This window comes from Anguilla rostrata, chromosome 4 (assembly GCF_018555375.3).
Source record: "Anguilla rostrata isolate EN2019 chromosome 4, ASM1855537v3, whole genome shotgun sequence".
In the NCBI taxonomy this organism is placed as follows: domain Eukaryota; kingdom Metazoa; phylum Chordata; class Actinopteri; order Anguilliformes; family Anguillidae; genus Anguilla; species Anguilla rostrata.
In genome coordinates this window covers 55,027,963-55,055,922 of record NC_057936.1, presented here as the reverse complement: position 1 = coordinate 55,055,922, position 27,960 = coordinate 55,027,963, and the positions used below count along the sequence as shown (strand labels likewise).

At 50.0% G+C, this 27,960-nt stretch overlaps 1 protein-coding gene across 1 annotated transcript in view; it reads left to right on the top strand.

Annotated features, from left to right (window-relative positions):
- The window catches only part of xpr1a (xenotropic and polytropic retrovirus receptor 1a), a 97,978-nt gene that overhangs the window by 5,246 nt on the left and 64,772 nt on the right, over window positions 1–27,960 (top strand). The window contains exon 2 of the mRNA XM_064333281.1: window positions 7,928–7,979. Within this exon, the coding sequence (XP_064189351.1) occupies window positions 7,928–7,979 (52 nt within the window). The remainder of the gene's footprint in view (window positions 1–7,927; window positions 7,980–27,960) is intronic.

Below are 27,960 nucleotides of genomic sequence, written 5' to 3'. Positions count from 1 at the left end.
TTTCTCGCGGAGGCATTGGCTAAGTGGTTTGGTGATTAATTAGTGAAGCTTTGATTGTACCCGTGCTGTGTTAGCGGGCGGGTTTCTGTGTATTTGGGCTCGTGTTTATTTGCTATCTCTGCGCTCAGGCCAGTGGTAAGAGCGGAGGCTGTAGCCCTGGCCGTGACCTCTGTCTGGCTGGCGTAGGCCCGAATGTTTTCGTCTATTTAAAGAAGAGATGGTTCCACGAGGACTACTAATAGGCCCGCGAAACTGCTCCCTTAATTATTCATGAACGTTTTACGTTTTCTTAATTTAATGTAGCTTCTGTGAGCCAGGAGTCCATAAACAGCGGTGTCAGTTAGTTCATTTTCTCAGCGCTTAGAGGCTTAATGAAAATGGCTGAAGCGAGGGTAATGAACGGACCGTTCCTCTCGGTAATCAGAGTTACAGTCCGGTGTAGGCTGGTGCCCTCGGATTCCGCGTCGGATTGGTTTTCCTGATATTTTTGGGCTGCACTTCGTTGTGATTGGCTGAGACAGCAGTCAGATGTGGCCTGTTTGTAGTGTGTAGAAGCATGGCTGTGAGCAGTGTGTAGTGTGTCAAGCCTGGCTGTGAGCAGTGTGTAGTGTGTCAAGCATGGCTGTGAGCAGTGTGTAGTGTGTAGAAGCATGGCTATACTCAGTGTGCAGTGTATGGAAGTTTGACTGGGTCGTACTAAACAGAAGGAAGCATCCACATGATGTAGGATGTATCCACAGGGCTGTATAAAAACAGTACCCTGGGGGAACTTGTTTGTTTTTTTCTGCAGATCAGGATGCGCGCCAGGCCTGTTTCCCCTTCTCAGCAGCACACGGGCTGATTGTTTATTTTATGACCAATTATGGGCCATTACCGTGATTGCCATGTGTGTCATATCCATCATAGTGTAACTGTGTGGGTGACAGGAGTCGTTAGGCTGGCGGTAATTTTGTAGCTGCCCCCTCCCTCTCTGTGACACACGAGAGCTTCCACAGTGTCAGGTGCTTCTCGTGGGCTCATCTTCCACACTGCTGGCTCTTCCCGTGTGCTGATCTTCCACATTGCCTGTGCTTCCCGTGTGCTGATCTCCCACACTGCCGGCTCTTCCCGTGTGCTGATCTTCCACGCTGCTGGCTCTTCACGTGTGCTGATCTTCCACACTGCTGGCTCTTCCCATGTGCTGATCTTCCACACTGCTGGCTCTTCCCGTGTGCTAATCTTCCACACTGCCGGCTCTTCCCGTGTGCTGATCTTCCACGCTGCTGGCTCTTCACGTGTGCTGATCTTCCACACTGCTGGCTCTTCCCGTGTGCTGATCTTCCACACTGCTGGCTCTTCCCGTGTGCTAATCTTCCACACTGCTGGCTCTTCCTGTGTGCTGATCTTCACACTGCGGCTCTTCACGTGTGCTGCTCTCCACATGCCAGCGCTTCCTGTGCTGAGCTTCCACATGCCGCTCTTCCGTGGCTGATCTTCCACACTGCCGACTCTTCCCGTGTGCTAATCTTCCACACTGCTGGCTCTTCCCGTGTGCTGATCTTCCACACTGCTGGCTCTTCACGTGTGCTGATCTTCCACAGTGCCAGGCGCTTCCCGTGTGCTGATCTTCCACACTGCCGGCTCTTCCCGTGTGCTGATCTTCCACACTGCCGGCTCTTCCCGTGTGCTGATCTTCCACACTGCCGGCTCTTCCCATGTGCTGATCTTCCACACTGCTGGCTCTTCCCGTAAGCTGATCTTCCATCCCACCGGCGCTTCCTCATGGGCTGATCTTCCCGTGTGCTGATCTTCTGCACCACCGGCTCGTCCCATGAGCCAGGGCAGAAGCCCAGATTTGCACTGCGCTTCTTGCCTGACCCCCACGCAGGCGTGTTCAGCAGCTCTCAAACACTGTGCTGCACACACATCCCGCTCGGTGCTACACATCCTCCTCTCCCTCTCTCCCCCCCGTGGGCTTCTGCCATTTAATGAGTTCTGCTAAAACCCCCTTAAAACACTTCAGCTCCCAGATACATTAAGCCCAGTGACCGCATTTACATACCGAGCGCATTCAGAGCACTTGAAAAATGATGAATATGTGTGTTCAGAATGCGTATTCGGAACGAGCGGTTTACTTGCATGCATTAAAAAATTTAGTTAGAAAATGACTGGTTGCCGTTTCATAGCAGATTAGCTGTGCTGTGAGCGTCCATAGTGAGAGGCAGCAGGCATACAAACAGACCGAGGGAACACAGCACAGCGTGCCACACATCTGAGAGTGTAAGGATACAGCTGAACTTACGCAGGGTGGCGGATGAGTTCATTTGCCTTACAAGCACCTTTTTACATTTATTACTGGCTTTTTCAATGGTCGCGTTAACAAAGGATTCTACAGAACATTTCAGAAGCCAAAATGCGGGAAAAAATAGAACCACTGAAAGCGACCTCTGGCCATCCTACCTGAAACGTGTCCAAAAAGCCCAGCGATTGATTATGTCTGGAGTAAAAGCGTCCCCCACTGAACGGCACGTCCTGCCCTAGCCCCTCCCACTCGGAATACGAGGGAGGGGCCGGGGCAGAGAGACACACCTGCGGAGCCGATGCTGACTGTAGAAACAGCACATAGGCTCGGGAGGGGAGAGGAGATGCATTCGCTGAGCACTGGCTTGTGTGTGTGTGTGATATGGGAGGGAGGGTTGAAAAAAGGCTGGTGCTGTCTCTGATCTGCGTGGGCTGCACACACAGGGACCGATCTGGGCTCTCCGTCTCCTCTGACAAAACCGCCGGGAGAACACGGAGCGTGTGATTCAGTGAAGAGAGACAGCCCGTGCCCTTTGAGTTACACATTTCAAAGTGAGTTTTTGTGTAATCATTCCTCCTGCGAGGGGAGGACAGAAGCGGCGCCGCGGCGGGCTAACGTTTTGGGGTTCCAGTCTGAAGAGTTTCCAGGCTGGTGCGTACAGTACTGCTGAGAGCCACGTGTAAAGGCTGTGCCGGTTCTCAAAACCTGATCTGAATTAAGGATCAATTACATTTCTCAAATATATGTCAGAAAATCTATTTTGTTTTGAAAGTCACCGTGTAGGTTATGTTTTCAAAAATTATTTGTAAGGTAATTGCTGGTGTGTTGTTCTTCTGCCTTTACAAAGGCGGAGAGCCTTTCTGACGAAGGCACTGACCACAGACAGGGATCACAAGATGTGCTGTTGTCGGACTCGTACTATAATACGGTGGCAACAGACAGACAGAGCAGCGCCATTATTCATGAGTCAAATGATTTCAGCAATGTAAAGTGAAAACTTTCAAGAAAGTGTTTGCACCAGGTCTCACTGCTCCAGGTGTAAGGCCTACCTGTATAGGTTAGCTGTGGTCTACCACCATCATTTTCACCAAAAGTGTTGAAGTTTGAGTTTTCCACCATATTATTCCTCCCATATTTATAACCAAGGAAGCGCTGCCTGTTTAGTAAGGGGCTTACCCACCGAATACGTTCAGCTGAGCTTGGAAGGGTGGGCTGAAGGGTACTTTGTCGGTGCATGTGCCGGTTTGTCAGTAGTAGTGTTCTATTTTAAAGTAGTGGCTGCTCAGCAGCACTGATTTCAGATCAGTACTTATTGCTTTACTTTGTTAACCACATGCTGTCTTCCTGCACATTCATCTGAGCTCATTCCTGCTAAGAAGACTGCACTTTGTAATGCAGCCTTATTTTATACACAGATGCATTACAGATAAGGATGTTCTGTAACCACAATCATTTTCAAATGTATCATGTAACTTCCTCAAAGTTGTAAGTGTACACAGAAGCTCCTCCTGCTATGTGGCTAAACCCTGAAAAGAGCCAAACTCTCGGTGCCATATAGGTATGGGGCATGCTGCCCTTCTAAGGCATAACTTGGTGGGATGGCATAGCTGCCATCTGAAGTGACATTCAAAAGTGCAGAACTGCTGACGTTTCCCAGTAAGCTGCAGCTGCGTTAGCTACATCTCGCAGGATCCCCATATAGAGCTCCCAAACATGGCTAGCGTGCATTGCGTGCTAGCCTGCCCTCTTGCATTATACGAGTGCATGGCCATGGCCTCTGATAAATGAAAACATGTTATTACTCTGTCACGAACGGGGAGGGCTGGCGTCTGCTGGCATTGTTCTGTCAAACGTTGCGGTCGCTCATAGACAGAAGTTGACTTTTAAAAATTGTTGTTCGTGGAGCATGTGTACATTTATGACATGGGGGGTGTGCTCAAAAATGGTAGACTCTGCAGTCTTTGATAAATAAGGTGATCGATTGCATCGTGCCTTTGAGAGGTTGCTGCTGTTCAGTGTGGGATTTCATGCATTCGTCTGAAATGTGGAAACCGTCCGACTCTCTCATAATCTCAGCCGGTGTGGTAGAGACGGCTGTAGAGCTGCTCTTAGCTCCTCTCCTCACCTCAGACAGAGTGAATCACTCCAGATCTACAGGGGTCATTTGCATGGCAGACAATTCCATTTTATTACTGAGTCATCGTGAAACATTTATTCTACAAGCAAATTTGACAGTTGACTTCAAATTACAAATTTTAAGGATGGCCTTACAAATGGCATTGACAAATACTAAATCAAGTTTAATTTGTTTGCAGTGCTCTACCGTGTGCTAGGGCCCATCACTATAATGGGCTCTAGCACAATATATATCATTTTATTTATTTATTTACAGTACAGTATAAAATATTTGTAAAATTGCGATGAGTTATGTATTGAGGAACAGTACATGTAATCCAGTACGGCAGGCCTGCGCGTGTTTGGACTTAACCAGATGGATCTTCTTTATTTAGATGTAGAGACGGTGAGCTGTCACACACCTCTTCAGCATCCCGCCGAGCCGGCATCTGTCCCCCGCGCCCCCCCCCCCCGGCTGCGGGGCCGTCGTCCGCGGAGACGGGCTTGGCTCGGGGAAACGCGCGCGGTGCTGCCGCCCCCGATGCCGCCGATCCCGCCGCTCCCAGCCAGGCTGCTCCAGCCGCACGCGCTTCCTGAGCGACGGCTAACGATGAGCCGCGCGCGCGCTCCCCGTGGAACTCCCCGAGCCCCGCCCACAGCCCCACGCTTACGGTCGCCATGGCGATGCCTCCGTCCCCGCTGGCATCTCCCCCGAGACAGACAGGCCTTCTAATCTGCATGTTTCCCCTCCCCCCACCCCCTCAGCTGGGACATTAGCCTGGCCCCAGCTCCATGGCTGCAGAGCCTGCACGCACGGCCCTCTGGTCTAATGGGCTTTCAAGGAATGAGTCACAGATGAACTCCCTCCGGGCTTAGTGTGTGTAAAGGGATCCGTGCTGCTTGGACGTGTTGCCCAAGACTCATCTTTGCCCTCTCCTCCCTTGCCTTGTCAAACCCTGCTCACTTCATTAGCAGAGAACCCCTTTATGCTAACATTCCTCCATCTTATTTCTGTTCATCGTGTATCTCCTGCTTCAGCACCGTCTGTTTTTACCAATTCTGCAAAGCCTGTCTCAAACAAATTGGCTGCATGAGTAATAAATATCACTCAGCCTATAGAACGGATTGCGCATAATTCCATAGAATTTTACTGCGTGTTAGGCTATTTAAAGAGAAGGGTAATCAGTAGAATGGCTAAGACCGTGTTTCAAACGCAGCTGATGTAATTAGATGAAGATCTGCTGATTGGCCTTTTAAATTTACATGACATGACGTATAAATGCAATACTGCCACCTGTCATTGTGAAACAAAGGTTTTACATATGTGATTAAAGACAGAGAACCTGAAGGGGCAATGATTATTCGGTTCACATGAAGACAAGGCCTCCAGATTAATTGCTGCTGCTCCAATCTCATTAGCCATGCTGTTTTATTATTATTATTATTATTATTAGCATTACTATTAGCATTAGCATTATTAGCATTATGTAGCAGGCTGCTCCTCATTATTGCTGACACGTTGGTGTGGTGCGGAATACTTTAAGCTGTAGGAATGTCGTGTGTGTGGCACCAGCTGTGAGGGCAGTGGACACCAGCACAGGCCGTGGCCTTCTCCGCCATTTATTTTCGTCCTGAGTTACGATGCTGTCAGAGTCGGCCGTCGTCTGCGCATCGAACAATATGCGCATGGCGAGTGCGCGCGGAGCGTGCTTAAAGAAACGCAGCCGAACCCGCCTTATTTCCCGAAACGTGCATTGTTGCTGCGTCCTAAATCTGCACTTTTAGAGAGAGATACAATCTGAAGTAACCTCAGGAGTTATTTTTGGTTTATTTGGCTGATGTGTGCTCCTAGATTTCATAAAGAAAACCACAGACCGTTTAACGGCACGCTGATTACCTGAAATTAGATTTTCCCTAAGTGATCCGGGGTGTGCACTGAAGTCTTCATTATCTCCATCTTAGAATACCGTTGTTTATCCACCCGGTAAATTTTACATTCCTAATTATTGCTTTTGAATTTCTAGCATAAACAGTCCATTCAATTTAAAGGATTGCTCTGGGGATCAATCTAAGCGGTAGCCTGAGGTTAGCGCTCCTTGCAGTTCCGGGCATCGCGGTTTTTAGCACACAATATTCATAATTTTTCGGCAGTTTTCTATTATTGGCAAGGTCATTCTGCAGAAGCAGGTCATTTGTGACAGCGGTTATTCCCTGTGTGTTTTTAGCGCGCGCGACCTGAAAGTCCGATTCGAATCGTTGGCCGTGGTGAAATGATGGAGGCCTTGATGTCCCGTCGTGCTGTTCTGTTATCATTCGCACCCCACCTCTAGGGCTGTCACCCCAATTACAGCCTCATTCGGATGCTGTGGAGGGGCCGCGTGTGTGGGTTGTGTCCGCTCGTTCGCCTCTCTGCTCTTCCCTTACCGTGAGCCTCTACGTGTTCGCTCTCTCAGCCCTCTCTGTCCTCTGCACTGGACAATGTGATCATTTGTCCTTTTATAGCGGTTTTGGCTGCTGCTTGTGTCTGTGCTGATTTTATTGTATTTACTAGACCAAATAATGAATTATACATTGATAGTAATAACTTTTTATGACCATATCTACAGCACAGGAACATGGTGGAAGCCTATATTCAAATTTACGTGCTGTGTTTGAAAGGATGAAAATAGTTTATCATGAAAGCAAACAGGTCCTTGGTCTTCATAATTCACTAATATACATCCTATTTTTTTTGTAGAATGTAAGTGTGAATTCTACAGTAGCTCTTAGGTTTGGCTATAAATGAAAAGGAGGGATCACACTTACCATTCTGTCTGAACTGCAGTACTAAATAAAATCATGTGTTTCCTTTAGAGTGTGAATTAAAATGCTATTTGTTTATTTTTATTTATAGATTAAAACACTTCCTCATTTAGTGTGTAAAAATGGCATTTGGTTTTAACTGCAAACGAAGCTATTAGTATTACAATATGAAAATACCTCGTCATATATATATATTTTTAATCAAATCTTTTTTCATTAATGTCTAATAAAATATTAGTATTTCTTTGAAATTCTGTTTCTTTTATAGAACTGGTTTATAGCAAATACACTGGTGCGTCTTTGAAAGTTTGTAATAAAAATAAGTTTGTTTCTTTGAAACAAATATATTTTTTGTATTTTTTAAATATTTATTTTAAAAAAATTTCTTCTCAAATTGTATTATAAATTCATCTTCGTATTCCTTTGAAAGGGAAAATTTGAATATACATTTCTTTTTATATTAAAGGATGGGTTTAGTGCAAATATAGGTTTTTGTGTGTCTTTGAAAATATATATTTTTTATAAAGTATATTCTAAATTGCTGTTTGTGTAAGTGTGCAATAGGGTGTAACAAGTGTGTAATTCTTTGGAAGTAGATTATGAACAGGCATTAGTAGTTATATGAAGGCGTGTAGTAAGATGTCAGGTGTGTTTTGTTGATGGTGGTGAATGGCTCTGTATGCTCATTGGCTGATGAGGTGACATGGGGCTTTTTTTGTTCCCACGCAGGCGTTTAAGGAGATGCTGTACGCCGCGCAGGACCAGGCTCCCTCCATAGAAGGTAAGGAAACTCCCGCCGCCCCGCCACGCCCCCCGGGCCCCCCCGGGCCCCCTCGGCCCCCCCTTGGCCCCCTCTCGGCCCCCCAGAATAAACCCCGGGTTATTTATAGCGGAAACGGTAGCGGTGCTGGGGGCGGTGGGAGGGGGGAAGTGCTGAGATGAGGGTTCCGGCTGTAATTGATGTACAGCGGCGGGGGCCGCTACTGAAGAGCGCGCAGACGCGCTTCGCCGACCCCTCTCGCCGCGAGTAAACAACGCTCTTCGGTTGCAGCGTCGCGCCGGCGCTGGGCCACGCCCGGAGGTTTGGGATGCCCTCCCCTCTATCCAAAGTCCACAGATATCAAAGCCATCTGGGTCCGTGCCTGGGGGCGGGATCGTTATGATCCAGCGTGCTTATGGCACCTTACTGACGCAGGGGTCAACCTCTATTTCTGTGTGTTGAGTGTTCCGTATCAGTATGGACAGTTACATTACAGCCGAGTGTTGGACTTCATGTAGTTTCCTATGACTACTGTCTCTGTAGTTTTCAGTGGTATATGTTTGCCGTAGTATAACGTGTTCATCATTGATACTGAATTCATGTATATTCCATGTTGATCTGAGGGACTCTTGATGTCAGATGGGTCTTAGAACACATTTAATCCTGATGGGCAGAGGTGGGCATCGCAGTGCAAGGAGCAGAGAGCTGTGAGATACGTGAGCAGCCTCTGACCTCGAAGGATTCCCATCCTGAATGTTAGGGTGCCGGGTCCTGTGCTTCTGTCAGGGTTCGGGGGGGGATGTATTTCGGTTCATGTCAGTGCTTCTGCTGCTGCTGCCTGACGTTGCGTGTGGGGGGGTCAGGTGTTCAGGTTGTTCACAGTTCAGGGGAAACAGGCAGGCAGCTTCTTCAGCAGAACAGGATTCCGCAGGAGAGCCCTGAAAACCTGCGGTAGAGAAACATGGCAGCCTCACAGTGAGTTTCCATACAGGACTTCAGCAGCTCCGGGAGTGATTTGCATTCTTAAAAAGCCTGACCTCTGTACTTTGTGAGATGTTTTGTTGGAAAGAGTCCAGCCTTCCAAGAATGAAAAGGTAACTTATAAACTGTCTGAAGGTCAGTTTTAAGTGGGTTGTACTGAAGGTGTAGGAGGGTTACAGAGGGTGGATCCTCTCCTCTGTGTGTGTGCACTGGTGGCTCCTCCCCTCTGCACTGTTGGCTCCTCCCCTCTGTGCGTGTGCACTGGCTCCTCCCCTCTGTGCGTGTGTGCTCTGGTGGCTCCTCCCCTCTGTGCGTGTGCACTGGTGGCTCCTCCCCTCTGCTCTGGTGGCCCCTCCCCTCTGTGCGTGTGCTCTGGTGGCTCCTCCCCTCTGTGCGTGTGCTCTGGTGACCCCTCCCCTCTGTGCGTGTGTGCTCTGGTGGCTCCTCCCCTCTGTGCGTGTGCTCTGGTGGCTCCTCCCCTCTGTGCGTGTGCTCTGGTGGCTCCTCCCCTCTGTGCATGTGCTCTGGTGACCCCTCCCCTCTGTGCGTGTGCTCTGGTGGCTCCTCCCCTCTGTGCGTGTGTGCTCTGGTGACCCTCCCCTCTGTGCGGTGTGCTCTGGTGGCTCCTCCCTCTGTGCGTGTGCTCTGGTGGCTCCTCCCCTCTGTGGTGTGCTCTGGTGGCTCCTCCCCTCTGTGTGTGTGTACAGGCGTGTGTAGTCAGGCTCCTCCCTCTGTGCGTGTGTGTTACAGGCGCGTGCGTCAGGCTCCTCCCCTCGTGCGTGTGTTACGGGCGCGTGTACTCAGGGCCCTCCCCTCTGTGCGTGTGTGTTAACGGGCGCGTGTACGTCAGGGCTCCTCCCCTCTGTGCGTGTGTGTTAACGGGCGCGTGTACGTCAGGGCTCCTCCCCTCTGTGCGTGTGTGCTAACGGGCGCGTGTACGTCAGGGCTCCTCCCCTCTGTGCGCGTGCACTACGGGTGTGCTCAGGCTCCCCTCTGTGCGCGTGCACTAACGGGCGTGTGTACGTCAGGGCTCCTCCCCTCTGTGCGCGTGCACTAACGGGCGTGTGTACGTCAGGGCTCCTCCGCAGGCTGTGCTTAAGGGATCCTGCAGCCGTCCTGCCCGCCTCGGCCCACCGCAGTAATTACCTTAAACACCGCTTTCGCTTTCTGCCACGCCGCCATTTTCTGCGCCCTGGCCAACGGGTGCGGGGCCCTTCTGCCCCGGAGCCGGCTTCTCATTGGCTCACGGAGAAGCACCAGACCCAGGTGCTGGAGCCCAGAGGCCTGGTTCTGCTCCTGCCGCTGGACCCTGGTTCTGATTTGCCTGAGTGACGAGGGCACTTCAGTAAAACTTGTATCTGCCAGCACACGTGTGCAGTCAGGGCTGTCCTCTCAGCGGCTTGTTTGTTTTCTCTTTCCCTGCGCCGTAGTTTGTTTTTCTTAGCAGTTACACCCGGCAGAGGAGGTTTAGACAAGCCTGCCCATTACATGGTCCCGGGCTGGGTTGCGCTGTAATGGTGTATTTTGCCGGTCTGGTCGGCGGGCGGGGTGTGGGGCGTCTGACGTGTGGGAGAGCGGGGCAGCTCACCCGGTGGTTACGGGGCTTCTCTCCTTTATCTCCGGCTGCTGGTGGGGCGGTAATTACCGTCTGGCGTCTCCGTGAGCTCACTGCTCAGTCATCTGGGCCCTTACGGGCTGCGATTAGGTCATGGGGCCCCTGAAGGTCACGTGCTCGGGGCGAGCAGGGAGTGGGGGACAGGGCCAATAGTAAGAGTGAATTCAGGGAGTGATGACCGGGTTACAGCCAAGCTCTCTGTGACCCTCAGCTCTAAGACTGACCTCGAGAGCCACTGAGATGAGACTGAGATGGCCAGCGTGGCGTCTGTTCCTGTCTGAAATTTCCTGCATTAAAATGGTGCTTAATCTAAGTTTTTTTTGTTAATTTTTTAGTTTAGTTTATGAAGAACATCGCACCTGACAGTGCTGAGGTGTGGAAAAAGAATACGATCTTGAGTGGTAAAATGTTCTTAGAAGCCCTGGGGGGATGTGAGAATGAATTGTTTTGTATCCAGAGCCGCAGAAATTGGAAAACGTTGAAATGGGGGAACGATGCAGGCAGGTGCTCATTTGAAATACCTTTGTCACAGTTTGAACAAATGTCAAACTGCCACATTTTGAACAAAGAAGAAATGGGTGCATTGCTGAATAGGTAATATGAACCCCAGTGGAGCATGTGAAATTATTCATTATAAAGCTTATTTTGTAAGCTTAATTTATTACATATATATTATAAATCAAACATCTGGTGTTTATAGTAATACATATATATTTACATTGTATAAAATGGCCCTGTATAAGGTCAGCAACAGCTATTTCAGTGGATTGAAGCGGTTAATATTTCTCATTTATGTAACCTATTAAAGGTGGATTTAGAGAGATTGTGTACTAATTATGTCTTGTTATAGCTGACTATCAACACAGATAATCGCATGGTGAGTCATTCATGGGGTCTGAAATAGCTTAGATGGGGCTGATGAAAGCAAATGGAAACATGGAGGGGGGTTTGGGGCTATTTTTGGATCCAAAACAATCTCTTTGTTTTTGCAGTGTTGCTGTGGAAAGGAGCCAGATACTATTTTTGGCATTGGGGGGGGGGGGGGGGTGTGCTATTAAGAACAGAGAGAAGCTGTTGTACCTGTGTTTGCTCAAAGCAAATTCATAGAAGTTAAAGGCCAAATATCTGACACTATATCAGTAACATACTAAATTATCTTGATGTAGCCTGCTTAATTGAACATAACCTTTAAATAGGCTATCTGTTAAATTCTATGCATGGATGAAATGATTTTTGTTTAATAGTTTAACCATAACTATTTAAACTCTTTAGGCTATGTCAGTACTTAAACTGTATTTAGATACTTTCCATTACACTTCTGTTGCACTTGTGAACCTGATTTACACTGAGAGGGGTTCCAGCATTGCATTCCACAGTGCAAGGCAGTGGCAGGGTCCAGTCATTCTTTTTAAAAAAAAGAATAGTCTACTTTTTGTTTGTTCTTTTTGTTCTATGGAGTCTGCTGCTTGCTCTCTCCTGTCAGTCATTTTAATGCAGTTTTACCCGGAAGTGTTCTGGAATCTTTCCATATAACGTCAGTAAATGAAACTGCTCTGTGCTCATACCTCCACCCTGTGTGGCATGAAAAGACATTTCATTCTCTCCTGACAGAGATGCATGTGGGGGCCGCCTTTTTAAACCCAGTCCCCCCCGAGCTGCGCGGGTCACCCCGTCCGTTTGTGCGTGACATTCCCAGCATCCTTTGCAAAAAATTACCCACGCTGCTTTCAGAACGCCCTTCCACAGCCCCCCCTGCCCCCCGGGGTTCTGCTCGAGCCCTGTTTAAATGTGAAGGGCGTAAGCAAAACCTCGGTCACGCAAAGTACCGTCGCGTCAGTTTTCGGTCACAAGCTCCGCGTTTACGTTCACGCGGAGAACAATGAGGAAGAGCCGCTGAGAAATGCCTCCCTCAGCGCTGAGCTTTGTCGCCCTGCCACGTCCAATTGAATCGTGCGCTGATGATTTTATTAAATTACGGCAGTGAAAGGCTAATCACGCTGCCCGGGTTTTATGAGGGTTATTTCTTTTCCTCTCGTCTCTCTCCGGGTTAGCGTCGCGTCTGAGGGGGGGGTCTGATGTTCTCTGGGCCTTCGGGGAGGGCAGTCTGGCAGGTTATTATTACCGCTGCCTGTCCCCGGCTCCTCTGCCTGATGCAGTCATATGGGGAGCCTCTCCGTGGAGGGGCCTGCTCTTCAAAAAGCCCCGCGCGGCCCGGCTGTCAGATACGCTAACGCCGCGGCGCTCAGATCTGAACGCATGCTAATTCTGCGTGCGCGGGAGCGGGTGCCGCTAGCCCCCAGAGGGCCGGGTAGCGCGCCGCGCAGGCCTGAGCCAACTTACTCTGCCGGAAAAGGCGGGCGTGTCGACCTGACGGAGGTTTTCAGGGAAGGTGGAGCCGCGCTGGGCGCTCCGGTGATCTGTGACGCCGCGCGCGGGGGCTCTGACCGGCTGGGCTGAATTCGTAAGTGGGTGTAGACAGAGCCTCCGTCGCCGGACCGGAACGCGCGGCGTGTTCCAGAAAGCCGTGAAATGGAGCTCGGCTCCGTCAGAAGCGCCAGGGCTCCGGGCTGCCGGGAAAGGTCACCGCGGATCACGGGGAGTACGGCCGTCAGGGAAAATAGCCATTTAAAGGTTTTCGATTACGCCTGCAGGATTCGGGGCGTTATTTTTAAAAAACAAATACACTTTAACCTTTAAATATTTAAAGAAAATATAAAGCAGATATAAAAGCGGTTTTACCTTTCCTCTCTCTGCGGTAGCTACCTCTCGCTGGAGAAGTCTAACGGTGGTGGCGGAAACCGTGTGGTTGATATACAGTGGCCTACGCCTCCTACGCCTCCTACGCTCGATGGGCGATTTCTCTGGGAGGAAACTGATCCTCATTTAACTTTCAGTGTATCGCTGGGATCTCCCGTTTACTCACAGCAGACTCCTTTCACTTAGAAATGCTGGACACATCAGCAGTAGAGGAGGGTTCTGTTTTTTTTGGGGCCAGTTCTGTACCTCTGGCCTGGTCTAGAACCGCGGCTGCCCGTCTTTGGCAGACATGCTGTGATGAAAGTTGCACTGTAACAGTTGCACTTTGTCCTTGATTTCGGTTTCAGTTTCTGTGAGTCGGCGCTCGGCCTGGCGGCCTGTGGGGAGGACGTGTGCTGAAACGCGGCGGCTCTGGTTACGCGCGTCCCAGCGGCTGCGGCTGCGAGCGCGGCGTTTAGCGTTAGCTTCGCCGCGAAGCCGTAGCTTCGGCTCGTGCGTTTTAATCAGAGGGACGTTATCAGTGCTGCTTAAACCAGGAGGAGGAGGAGGAGGAGGAGGAGGAGGGGCTGGAACAGCTGCGGCGCTGCAGCCCGCTCCTGCTTCCTGGGCAAGACGGGGTTAAACTGAGCCTTAATGAGATCAGCTGGGCGCTTACGAGATTTAAAGACAATAACCGCCGACGAACGCGCCCGCGCCGGGTTATTGTGCCTCGCCGGCGCGATGGCGGTGCTCTGCTTTTCCCACCATGCATCTGGTGTCCCCCGGCAACGTTGCTTTCTGGCGGGGGAAGGGGAGCGGTGCTGATGGGGGTTGGGTTGGTGGGGGGGGGGGGCAGCCTTCTGGGCCGACAGACCCCTCTCGCCCCTCTTCTTCCCGGCAGAATCACACGTTGGGCTGTTTACGCCCACGCTAACGTGCTACGGAAAAGGCGGCTGGAGCAGCGTTTCTGTACCCTGCCACACTGTGGAAATGAACAGTCCCTGTGCGCTCATACACGCTAATGCTCATGCCTATTTATTGACTGAGGACATGTCAATGAGGCCATTTATCAACTTCTCAGATAAAACTGGGAAGGAACCCTCCTCGACTTTATTCTTGGAAAAACAAATCCATGCTTGTTCTCCTCCCAAAATAACAGGTCAGACCTGTTTGATTGATCCGCGTGCCTGAGAAACATTCTGCACACCTACACGCCTCCTCCCAGGTGAACATTTGCATCTATTTTCATCTCAAGGCCAAATAGTGTAATTCCAGGTCATGTTTTTATGAAGTCGTTTTTATGTCTATGTAAGTTGAGAGCCATAGCGGTTTTGGGGCATTGGTAAATTCGGGCATTGTTGCAAGCCATGCAAACCCTTTTGTTCTTGACTGCAAGCATCCTAAATGTTCCTCTTTTGGAAACCGTGCAGTGGCATCGTTATTCGTTTCTGTCCGTCCGTACGTCTTTCCCTCTCTCCGGGTTCCTCGCGGTTCCTGCTCGTGAGCAGGTTTAGCCGCTAGCGCCTCTGCGGTTCCTCCGCGCGGGCTGGAGGGCCCCTCCCGAGACCCCGTGCCCTTTTAATGTTTAATGCTGCAGGATCGATACGAGCTCAGGAGCCGTTCTGCTGCTGCTCCTGCCCCATTGGTTGGGTTCCTGGTTTGGATCCTGCTGTACTGAGCCGCAGGTAATTCAATGAACAAAGAGAGAAGCCCCCCAGCCCCGAAGCCCCAACCCCCCCGCATTAGATTTCACAGAGAGGGGGAGGAGGAAGGAGGTGAGACTGGGTGTATTTCTGCCGCTCGCGCCGGTGCGTTTTGGGAAGTGGGCGTCGAGTGAAAGGGGGTTTTTTTGGCGGCGGTGGCGGCTGCGGAGTTTCCCGCCAGCGGAGGCAGAAGCCGGGGCGCGGTGGGAGAGCGGAGCGGGAGCGCTTTGTTACCCGCTGAGAGAACAGGCAGCGCCATTACCCTGCGCCCCGCCCGCCATCAGAGCGCCATTACCCTGCGCCCCGCCCGCCATCAGAGCGCCATTACCCTGCGCCCCGCCCGCTACAGAGCGCAGAGAGACCCAGCGCCATTACCCTGCGCCCCGCCCGCCATCAGAGCGCAGAGAGACCCAGCGCCATTACCCTGCGCCCCGCCCGCCATCAGAGCGCCATTACCCTGCGCCCCGCCTGCGATCAGAGCGCCATTACCCTGCGCCCCGCCCGCCATCAGAGCGCCATTACCCTGCGCCCCGCCCGCTACAGAGCGCAGAGACAGCACCCAGCGCCATTTCCCTGCGCCCCGCCCGCCATCAGAGCGCAGAGAGACCCAGCGTCATTACCCTGCGCCCCGCCCGCCATCAGAGCGCCATTACCCTGCGCCCCGCCCGCCATCAGAGCGCAGAGAGACCCAGCGTCATTACCCTGCGCCCCGCCCGCCATCAGAGCACAGAGAGACCCAGCGCCGCTCTTCCTGAGCATAACCCAGCGCACGCATAACCCAGTACACGCATAACCCAGCGCACGCGTAACCCTGCACACGCATAACCCAGTGCATGCATAACCCAGCACATGCACAACCCAGTGCGCGCTCAACCAATAACACAGACTACCCAGCGCACACACAGCCCAGCGCACAGCAACCAGGCACACAGACAACCCCACGCACAGCCAACCCAGCACACAGACAACCCAGCGTACGCACAACCCTAGAGTATGCTCGACCCAGCGTAGAGACAACCCAGCACAGATAACCCAGCACACACACGGAGTATGAGGAGCTCCTAAGCAGCCCTTCCTCTTTAGCCCGACTCTTAATGCGCACAGTGACTCTTAATGCGCACAGTCTGCTCCTGCTCTCACAGGCGCGGGTTAGGACCCCCTGGCATCGACGGGCACCGACGGGCACGGCCGCCTGCATTTTCACCGTTGTTATTTGGATCACGCACATATGTGCCGCGGACAGGGCAGCTGTCACCGCGGCAGGCCCAGATCTCCGGGAGTCTTCCCCCGCTCGCCCTAGCTAGCCCGAGGACAGAGGCTAGCGCTGACAGGGCCGGTAGCTTAGCAGCCTGGGTCCCCCACCGGCCTGCATTATTGATGCTCCGCTTCACAGCCCGCCGCTCCCGTTCGGATCAAAATGCTAATCGCTCCGGGTTCGTGGGTCCGATTGTGTGAAGTGTGCCGCGTGCATGCTGCCTGCTACAGGAAGCCACGCTTCAGACCATTCAGATGAAGGAACGCGTGCGCGATGCGCTGATTAAAAAAACAACTGATGGAGGAGGGTGGGGGATGGGATGGGGTGGGGTGTTGGGTACTCTTGGCCTCGTGAACCGCTGACTGAAAGAGAGGAGAGCATAGAGGGGGGGAGGGGTGATGATTGGAGGTGAGAGCAGCCTGTAGAGGAAGACGGATATGCGCTCAGACTGAATTATGGAAGCCAGTGGAAGAAGCGGGATTGTGTGGGATAGACTGAGTCCGAAGCAACAACAAAGGGTGCGCTTCACAGCTGAGATGGCCACAGAGTGTCTGAGCCTCGCGCGTACAGCGGTGGCCAGGCTGGGGTCTCCCCAGGCTTCAACCCCCCCCCCCCCCCCCACTCGGGCGCTGCGCATTAATTCCCCAGCTATGGCGCGCTCAGAAGAAAACCAGCGGGTACATGAAAGTCTCTCCATCCATTATTCATCCCGGGGCTGGATCTGGCCCAAACGGTGTTGGGGGCGGAGGGGGTGGCTAGTGCTGCGGGGGAAGGGTTGAGCCGGGGGTGGGGGTTACGGAAACGCAGGCCCCTGCTCGGAGAATAAGCCCCGCGCTCTAATTGGCGCCCCCCCCCCCCCACCCCCCCTCGTTGTTTTTTAATGGACGTCTCTCCATGTTCCTCTGGATCTCAGTCAGTGGAAGGGGGCGGGAGGCGGGAGGTGGGCGGAGTCACAGTGGGGCAGAGCCCTTTGTTTACGGGCCTAGATCTGGTGCAGCATACCGCCGCCCTAGTGCTGAAAACGCACAAACAAAATGGGCCAAAAATGATGAATATGAGCTGCTTTTTAACTGCTTAATTTTCAGTATGCTTGTGCATTCCCTGGCAATGGCTAATTGTTAGTAGCTAATAGTTCATATAAGCAAATATTCAGCATCTGAATCTGGCCAGGAACCCACCATTATGCATGATTTGACAGTTGTCAACCTTTTCGTTCTTAATTTATGAACATAGCTATTTGTGCATTTTCACATCTGTTTATTTTATAGAATACAATATTCATTTCTGTATACATTTTATTTATTTATTTTGCTATTTAATGTTGCAGAACTTGGTACATATGGTGTGTTTGAATGCCCCTGTGAAATGTTTGTTCAGTGAAATGTTCGGCAGTTTGATTGTCACATATAAGTGGGCTAGTTCACACACGTGCACACACATACACACACACTCACACACACACACACACACACGCGCACACACACACACATACACGCACGCACGCATGCACACACACACGCACATACACACACACACACACACACACACACTCACGCACTCACACACACATACACATACACGCGCACACACATACACACACGCACATACACTCACACACACACACACACACACACCAGATTTTGGGAGTGTCAGGCTTGCGCTTTGGCAGGGGGTATTAGCATGCTATAGGAGCGGCCATATGTTTCGCTATTTCCCGACCTGTTTATTCCACAGACGAATTGAATCTAATAACCTTCATATTCCCTTTTCTTTATCCGATTTTCAGGGGTTGCCTGCCGTCCAATAAAATCCACTTTCTGAGCAATTGCCTCGAGCGTTGTGAGAAGCGGGATTTATTTACAGGTCTCTAAAATGGCTGAAGTGATACAGAATGAGCGCAGCGCCTTCACTTCCTGCTAGTGTTTGTGCGAGTCTTTTTAGTGTCCCCTCTGACCTTGATAAAACATAATAAAGCCCAACTTCCGCAGCGGAAGCCCTATTCAGCGAATTTTCACTCCAGGCCGAGAGGAAAAGGACTCTGTGCCGGCCCCGCCAGTCATTTAGCAATCATTTCCCCGCTGCCGCCGTCTTTATTGGCCGTCTGCTTTGAAACAATATGAAGGTGTCGCGGTGCCCGTGAAGCCCCCGTCTCTGCACGCGTCCCCGCCTTGTCCTTCAAAGCCCCAGTGTGTTCGAGTGGCCTGCTGACAGGCAGGAGGGCGGGCGGGCTGGCTGGAGGCTCGATGTTGATTGGCTGGCTTGGTTCTCTGGGGGCCCCCGCTGCCGAGCGGTCGGTGTGCCCGGGGGTCCGCGGGGGTCTCGCGCAGATTTGCTCTTAATTTAAATTCTAATGGAGCCCGTCACCAAGGAGATAGAAACTGACAATGTCCACGGCGCTCCTGTGGTTCAGGCGGAGAAATAGCTTTGGAGGGAACGGGCAGATCGTTACAATATCGCTGTGATGAGTGAGAGGCTAATCCCTTCCTCTCACAATAGTTCTAAACCCAGGAGCCGGGATTCGGGTGCTCCGCGCTGATTGTGTGATTTGACAGTGAGGGAGGAGTCTTTTGAATGAGCTCTGGCTTTGTGCTGGAAAGCACGTGTTTTGAGTAGGTTGCGAAAGGCAGTTTATTTGAGCCTTTTGCCTAAATTAAGCCGAGTGCCCCTGTGAAGAGATGCATGGGGGTTTACTGTAAGCTGCTGTCCCCCGCTCCTGTGGGACATTGTGTGTGAGCGTGTGTGTGTGTGAATGTGTGAAAGAGAGAGAGAGAGAGCGAGTGTGTGTGTGTATGTGAAAGAGTGATAGAGCGAGTGTGTGTGTGTGTGTAAGAGAGAGCGAGAGAGCGTGTGTGTGTGCCTGTCTGTGTGTGTGTGTGTGCGCGTGTGTGTCTCTGAGTGCGATTGTGTGTGTGTATGTGAAAGAGTGATAGAGCGAGTGTGTGTGTGTGTGTGTGTGTGTGTGTAAGATAAAGAGAGAGTGTGTATGTGTGTGTGTGCCTGTCTGTTCGTGTGTGTGTGCGCGCGTGTGTGTCTCTGAGTGCGATTGTGTGTGTGTATGTGAAAGAGTGATAGAGCGAGTGTGTGTGTGTGTGTGTGTGTGTGTGTGTGTAAGAGAGAGCGTGTATGTGTGTGTGTGCCTGCCTGTTCGTGTGTGTGTGTGTGTGTGTGTAAGAGAAAGCGAGAGTGTGTGTGTGTGCCTGCCTGTTCGTGTGTGTGTGTGTGTGAAAGAGAGAGAGAGAGAGCGAGTGTGTGTGTGTATGTGAAAGAGTGATAGAGCGAGTGTGTGTGTGTGTGTGTGTGTGTGTGTGTGTGTGTGTGTAAGATAGAGAGAGAGAGCGTGTATGTGTGTGTGTGCCTGTCTGTTCGTGTGTGTGTGCGCGTGTGTGTGTAAGAGAGAGCGAGAGAGCGTGTGTGTGTGCCTGCCTGTTTGTGTGTGTGTGTGTGTGTGTGTGTGTGTAAGATAGAGTGAGAGAGCGTGTATGTGTGTGTGTGCCTGTCTGTTCGTGTGTGTGTGTGCGCGTGTGTGTCTCTGAGTGCGATTGTGTGTTTGAATCGCTAGTAAGACGGTCTCCCCTGCAGAGAGGGAGCTCTCCTGCTGAATGGTGCCCTTGGCTCCCCTGTAAGAAAAGGGAAAGTGTGACATTGACGGTGATTGAAAGACGGTGCAGCTCGCCTGTGGGACAGAGACCCCGCTCCGTCTTAACAGCCTCCATGCAGGGCGGTTCCACCCTGTCAGAGTGGAGCTCAGAGTCAGCCCTCTGTCAGCTCCTCTACTGACCAATTACAGCCCGAGAGAAGGATAAATACTTATTTTTTGCAGAAAAAGTTTGTATGATCGTACAGCCTGTTTGTTGTCTATTATTTAAACGCTACAAATTGCAAGGAGTAGAAGGAGAATGTGGTATTAATTATTTAAGGTTATTCTTCATGGTCAGCTTGTTTTTATTATTAAACGCTGAATTATTTAGAGTATTCTTGATGAGAAATTTAGCCTGCTCTTGGAAAAAAACAAAAAAAAACTCTTAACCCACTTTTGAAAAGACCTTGCGGAGTTAATGCCGATGAAATGTTCAGGCCATTGTAATCTTTGCGCAATTAGCATAAACAATTCACGTCTGTTTTGGTTTAGCATATTTACATACTGCATACACATACCGCGTGCCGACGGCAGCACATTCGTTAGATTATACGAGCCTCCGACTCTCTCGCCTCGGTCAGCTGTGACCGAAGCGCACAGTGCTGACCAGGTGCACTTAAAGGCAGTGACTCACGGTTCGTTAGCTGTAATGAGGGGGCTTGACGGCGCTCCGTGCTGCCTGCATCCTTGTTGTCGCCGGGGATTAGTTGTCTTGCCGGGGAAACCGATGTTTAGGACAGGCGGGATGAACGAGTTGAGGTGTTCTCATATTTTAGCGTTAGTCACATGGGGCTTTGCTGGGGAGGAAATATTCTGTGTCGGGGGTTTAGGCCTTCATGTTGCACCCACTGAGAGCAGTTATTTCTGGTGATTGAATGTGCTCTTATTTCACGGGTGTTACGGGCTATGGATTACACTAGAAATCAGCCCTTTGAGAAGTGAGTGTACCGGGGCTGTGTATATATTATATGTGTATATATTTGTATATATTAGGGCTGCACTTTAAAAAAAAAAAAAAAAACCTAAAATCACATGTCCTATTGCATTCGAAAAAGAGTTTGCGGGTCAGAAGGCAAACAAAGCGTTTTGAGCATTTGGTCCGCTGTGTTTTTGGTCCACTGCGTGTTATGGCATTTGATGAGATGCGTATTGGGGCATTGCTTCTGCTGTGTATTGTGGAATTTGGTCCGCTGTGTATTTGGTCTGCTGTGTATTGTGGAATTTGGTCCGCTGTGTATTTGGTCTGCTGTGTGTTATGGCATTTGGTCCACTGTGTGTTTGGTCAGCTGTGTATTATGGTATTTGGTCTGCTATGTAGGCTATTTGGTCCACTGTGTATTATGACATTTGTTCCACTGTGTATTTGGATTAACTGTGTATTATGGCATTTGATGAGCTGCGTATTGGGGGCATTGGTTCTGCTGTGTATTGGGGAATTTGGTCTTCTGTGTATTTGGTCAGCTGTGTGTTATGGAATTTGGTCCGCTGTGTATTTGGTCAGCTGTGTGTTATGGCATTTGGTCAACTGTGTATTATGTCATTTGATGAGCTGCGCATTGGGGCATTTAGCCAATGTGTTTCTTTCACTTGCCATTTTGTATGTTCTACCTGTAGATTTCCTCTTAACTAGGTACAAAATTTATTTTATCGTGCTTTTAAACATGATGCACAAAGCATTTCCAAGGAGCAGTAGCAATAGAAATGATGGAAACATCTAAAGAAGTATACCAAAGCAGAATGCAGTATAAGAAGAATGTCTTCTTGACTACAGATGACTGGATCTTTATAAGACAAGACTAATTATGTTTATTTTTGTTTTACTATTCACAGCTAAATGGTGTAATTGAGTACTTATAGTCCACAAACAAGGTTAGTCTTGATTGAATAGCTAATTTACTCACTGCCTTAACCTAAATGTAGACTATTATGCACCATGGATTCAGTATTGTTTTTGGATAGAATGTGCACTCTAGATCTCACAAAATTGAATCTGCTTACTGATGCAGAATAGCTGTATTCAAAATATCTGGCATAACTTGACAATCAAGGTTTCCCCAGGTAGGCAAGGACAGTTCCTAATTTCAGGTAGGCGGGGCAGCCTGGAGAGCATGGCACGCAAGGTGGCATGGAAATAGCTGTCCTTGGGTCGTCATTGGCTGTATTCGGTCTGATTCACTCAGGTTCACTCTTCTGCTGAACAGAGTGAACTCAGCAAAGCCCTGTTTTTCCACATATCTGATTAGGCTATATGATTGTTCCTCAGAACACAAGATAATGATAATAATAACTGCAGTGTTTTATTACTATTATTATTATTATTATTATTATTACTATTATTATTATTATTATTATTATTATTATTATTATTATTATTATTATTATTATTATTATTATTATTATAGTAGTAGTAGTAGTAGTACTGTAATTGTTATTATTATTGGTAGTAGTAGTAATAGCAATAGTAACAGTTTTACTACTACTAATACTACCTCAGTATCCCCAGAATGTCGCTGAAAATTCTACCAGCAGGCCAGCACCATTCCGCAGGTCCGCCACCATTTGAAGAATGAAAATCCCCAGCACTGCAGCGCCCGCCTGTGCCATGTGCTAGCCTCAGGGCATATGCATATTTCATTCCATCAACAGTCTTTGGATAATGTATGCAAGATAAGTATTAATAATACCCAATTACCGCGGTAACACAGTTTTAATCCAGCTTCGCTGTTCTCACTGCACACGTGCAGATGGTTCTGAAATGACTCTGGGGAGCGTTGGTGCGGAAACAGCCAACCAGGCACGCTCCGCGTTGGGGATGGAGCCCGTCAGCGTTGTGCTTGTTTTGGTTTCGTAGTCATAGGTTTCATTCTCAGTTCTATTTGCACTTGACTGCGACTGGTCACCCAACCTGTCTGCCTTTCTTTCTTGTTAAAGTATCTTGGACCGGTTTAAGGCCGCTCCTATGAAATTGCTTCAGCGTACCGCAGTTAAAGTGAGCGTTCTGGTGGGTGTCACCTTGATTTGTGCTATTATGTTGTTTTTTTGAGTTTTTTTTTTTTAATTATATACTTCATTTGATTCATCTGCACTAACAAAAAAAGCATCCCTAAAGACTCACAGGTAATAATTAAGAGAATTACCAATTATGTTTGTAGATGAGTGCCGAAAAGGCATCGCGTTCTGCAAGTGGAATCACTTCTGCAGAAAATGACTCATTCGCTTTGCGGTGGCGGCTTTGCTGATGGTCTGCTTATGTCCTCCGTCCTTTCTCACATTCAGCACATTTAGCTCACATCGCTACCGAAACTCCTTCTCTTTTCAGTCTATTGCTTAGTCTGTTCCTACATTATATTATCACCCTGAATATCCTACAGTCCAGCACACGTGATCACTGATTGGCAGACAATTACAAGGAGATTATCGTAAATTGCGGTTCTCTGCGGTAGCTGCAGAAGCAAGTTGTGATAACTGTTCTGTTTTGGGTAGTGTAATGACTGTGTGTTGAAACTGCTTGGTTCAACAGTTGTGCAAAGGAAGGTTTTGGTGACATAATATAACAGAAATAATATTTAAGTCTGAAATTAAAAAGCCCCTGTGTATCGAGTGGCGTACAGTGATTTGCATGCACGTCCGCTGACCTGGCTGCGGTGCCCACAGAGATCTGCGGTTCCTCTCTCTGAAGTAGCTGAGTCCCACAGGCCTCGCCTGAATCCTGCCCAACTGGCAGCCGGGGACGGGACAGTCCGGCCAAGGAAGCCGTGGTTTCCAGGAAGTGCGCTGGCCGATGTGAGGTGTTTTTGTGACGGCCGTTAAGAACGGACCCTTTGAGGGGAGAGGGTGTTTTTGTCGGTCGGGGTCGGGGTCCTGGCGTGGGTCGTGGCAACGGCGTTCGGCCCGCACACCGTGCCTGTTCCGGTTCCGCTGGCCGGCCCGCACACCGCACACAGAGGCTGCTTATCCCTCCCTCATCATTCCTCTCTGTGGAAACAAGATGCCTTCTATGAATGGCTTAGGATTAAGTGTACACATATCTAGCCTATATCCTACACAGAGAACAAGCATGCATGTTTATGGAAAGAACCCGGCATTAAATGTACTCAAAAGAAGCCAAGTCAAATAGAGGAAGTGTGGGGGAAAATCCAAGTCAATCTACAAACAGCAATAAGAGGGGAAGTGACTCTTATGCTTGGAAACAGCGGATGATTTAGGGCCTTTGAATGTTTCCACTGAAGCCGGGAGTAAATGAAGAGATTGGCGCTTCCATCACCCTGTTATCGCTCAGCCCACAGAGGCTGGCTCGGAGCTCGTAGCTCAGATTACATTACCGAGCTGCGCCCCCCCCACAGCATTGATCTACCAGCAGACTGGCTAATAAATGCAGACTAGTGCCATCAATTGTTATGAGCAGGTTTGATTGATTGTCTTTCCAGCCTGGAAATGTAGAAGGGGTGTATTACAGTTAAATGTGCAATAATGCTTCGGTTTACATTGTCGTGGTGAGATGCAACACCTACGCGATACGACCAAAAGTATCTGGACGCCACTCGGTCTGGGGCTGTTTTTCATGGTTTGGGCTAGGCCCCTTAGTTACAGTGAAGGCACATTTTAATGCTGTGACATTCCAGATGATTCTGTGCTTCCAGCATTATGGCAAAAGTTTGGGGAAGGCCCTTTCCTGTTTCAGCATGACCGAGCACACAGCAAGGTTCATATAGAAATAGTTGTGTCCAGATTGGTGTGGAAGAACTTGACTGGCCTGCACAGAGCCCTGACCTCAACCTCATCCAACACCTTTGGGATTAACTGGAAAGCCAACTGTGAGCTGGGCTTAATTGCCCTATCAGTGCCTGACCTCACTAATGCCCTTCTGGCTAAAAGGACGCAAATCCCTGCAGAAGCAATGCTCCAAAATCTACCGTAAAGCTTTCCAGAAGAGTGGAGGTTGTTATAGCAGCAAAGGGTGGAGCAACTCCATATTAATGCCCATAATTTTGGATGAGATGTTGGATGTCAGGTGTCCACATGCTTTTGGCCATGTGGTGCACGTCAAATTTCAAATCCATGTTTGCAGCCACTGTAAAGCAGGCCAGCGCAATTCACCATATCTTTCCTCGTTGAGCTGAAGGACTCTATGAGAGTCCCCTGCATGTTATCAGGGCATTAACACACCTGAGTCTTTCGCTGGAGCGGATCATATCAGCGCTGAATTAGCAAGGCCAGCTCCAGTGAGCCGCTATCAGCCGTCCCCTATCGGAATGTCACCCAGCGTCCTGCTCGGGCCCCCGTCCCACCCTTCACCCCGCAGGTGGGACAGGCAGAGCCCGCAGCTGCGCCCGCTAGCCCAGTTTCTGCGGTGAACTCTGAAAGCCGCACGGAGAGCCGAATCGAGGCTGGCGCGGAGTGGCTGACCTCTTTCGCACGCACCGCCAAATCTCTTCTGAGCCGCATGAATATTCCATGACTCGATGAAGGAACGCGCTCCCCGGTCTGATGTAACATTGATCGCGTTCGCATTTCGTCTCCTCCCCGAGGCCGTGTTTGTCTTTTGTCTTAAGAGGCGCTGTTCTTTTTGTGCTGGTAGTAACTGCAGTAAACACCGCGCGGTTTTACAAACGAAGGCTTCCCCCAGCATTCCCTGAGTTCTCTGCTCGATGACGTTAGGCCTATACGAAGTGTAACAGACTTTTTGTTGGAGCTCTGTCACTGAGATAAGTAAGTTACAGTAAGACAGGTAACGATAATGAAAGTACAGAGGGTAATGGTTCACGGTACACAATCGTGCTGTTTATTATTCTCAAGTACTCAATGCAGGATAGGCACCGTTAGTTAACTTGAACAAGAATAAGAAAGAGACAAAATGGCGAGTACCCCAATCTATGTAGTGTGGCGTGTCATCAAAACTCCGCCACACCCACTAGTTTTACCATAGATACACTGTGGTTCCTAATGCAGCTCATTACAGAAGCACATTTCGCTTTGCCGTGCGTTCATGCTGGGCCCTTTAAAGAGGGTGCACTGTGAGGATTCGTTCTCATTAATCCCGGTAAAAGCGGTCTGGAGCTCGCCGGTGGAGCTCGCCGGTGGAGCTCGCCGGTGGAGCTCGCCGGTGGAGCTCGCCGGTGGAGCTCGCCGGTGGAGCTCGCCGGTGGAGCTCCCTGCAGAAGCCGTTTGTCACCGCGAGCCCGTGGCTCTTCCCTATCCAGTGACTGGCCGAGCGAAGGAGCCGGCCGCCCTGCTGGAGTCTGACGGCTCCCGTATTCCAGGCTGTGTTTGCGGCCTGCGGGCCAGACAGGAAGCAGGGGGGGTTCCAGGCTTAATTAGGCAGCGCGCGGGCGGGGAGAGCGCCCTCCCCAGCCCCCTTTTTCAGGGTCTCGTCCCTGCCTTTGTCTCGCTAATTAGACCCTTTTGTTCCTCCGCCGCATTTCCACCGCTGTTTGTCATTCGTCGGTTCCGCTAAAGGGTTTTTCGCACCGTGCGTTTCAGCTGGAGGTCTCACAATTCAGACACGTTTGTCCAGAAAGATGCACTTGAAAGCGGAGATGACAGTGGAAATGTGCTCCGTGAAATGTTTGGTTTCCTTTTCGGCTGGCGACCGCTATAGAAGGGAACTTAAAATGTTTGAAAAGTGAGGTATCATTGACTCGGCAGAGTGATTGAGCATAGTGCGTAGATGGTTTGCCATTTCCTTTGCAGTGTGGGAAATTCATATTTGATTATCTGTCATACGTTTGGTGTTGGAAATAGGAGATTTAGATTAGATTTGAAATATGAACTTCAAATTCCATTCTGATTGTAGCCTATAGGCCTACTCGAGCTTTAACCAGTATTGTAGCAGAAATGTTTTATTCATATATAAATAACTGTTGTCTCATACTCTTGAACTAAATGTATTAGGTGCTCATGGGAATGTTTAGTTTTTATTTGTTAATATTCCTTGGATAGATGCTGCAGAAATGCTTCAGTTTCTCAACTTTCCACAGTAAAATATGTTTCTGACATTACAAGTCTGCAAGTTATTACAAGTTGCCATTTTTGCCAAATTGCCAAGTTTCACCTAAGTATATTCTGCTTGCATTGCGTAAAAACTCAATCCAGTGTGCCCAATCTTGGCCTGGGCCTGAAAGCTGTTTATTCCTCAGGTAGGCTGGAGCAGTGGTTCTCTGCGCTTGATGCCCGGGGTTGTTAATTCCCGGACTTTGGCCGCCTCCCCCCTATCAGCGGTCCTCGCCGAGCGCTCCGGACGGCGGGAGGACGTGTGATGCCTCGCCGCCGCCGCCGCCGCCTTCAAAGCGCGGGTCTGGGCTCGCGCGGCTTATCTGCGCGGCGCAGCCGGCGCCGGGAACGCCGTGCCCGTCTGACGGGGAGCCGCCCGCTCGCCGCTCGCCCCCGGGAGGGCGGGGCTTCGCGCGCTGCTCTGCGGAACTCCGCCGGGTCTGTGGATCTGCCGCGTGCTGACGCCGCCTCGGCCTGTAGCTTTTGTTAATGGTGTTCATTGACTTCTCATACGGCCTTATCTGGGTCGCCGTGCAGACAGGTAACGCAGGCGCGAGCCGCGCAAAGCATGATGGTATCTCAGCGTTTCGCCATAAACTGACTTTATTTTGGCAGCGCGCCAAAATGGATTTGCCCCCGCCCAAAATGATTATTTGTATTCAGTTGTTTTCCGTAAGCAGTGACCACTAATCGCCAACCACCCCCATGCAAATGCTGTTCACAATGAAAATGCTTACGTGCAACAGAATTTCACTTTAGCCTACTGTAGCATAAAATCACAGGTGTTCAAGAGAATAGTCTGTAGCTCTCAGGTTGTTAATTTGTCCACACAATGCGACTTTATAGCATAATAAATCCATCCAGGAGATTCAGGAGATAATTTTTGCTGTTGATAACTTGGATGTCACTTGCGGTTATGGTGTTCACAGGACTGTGGTGGACAGCTGAACGTGGTATGCTTTAAATTCAGTGTTTATTGTCCTTAAAGACTACTTTTCATTCCACACAATTTAAAGGCTACTTCAGACCAAGTATTCACACCACGACGAGCTGCGACTCGCAACTTCACAAATGGTTGGCAACAT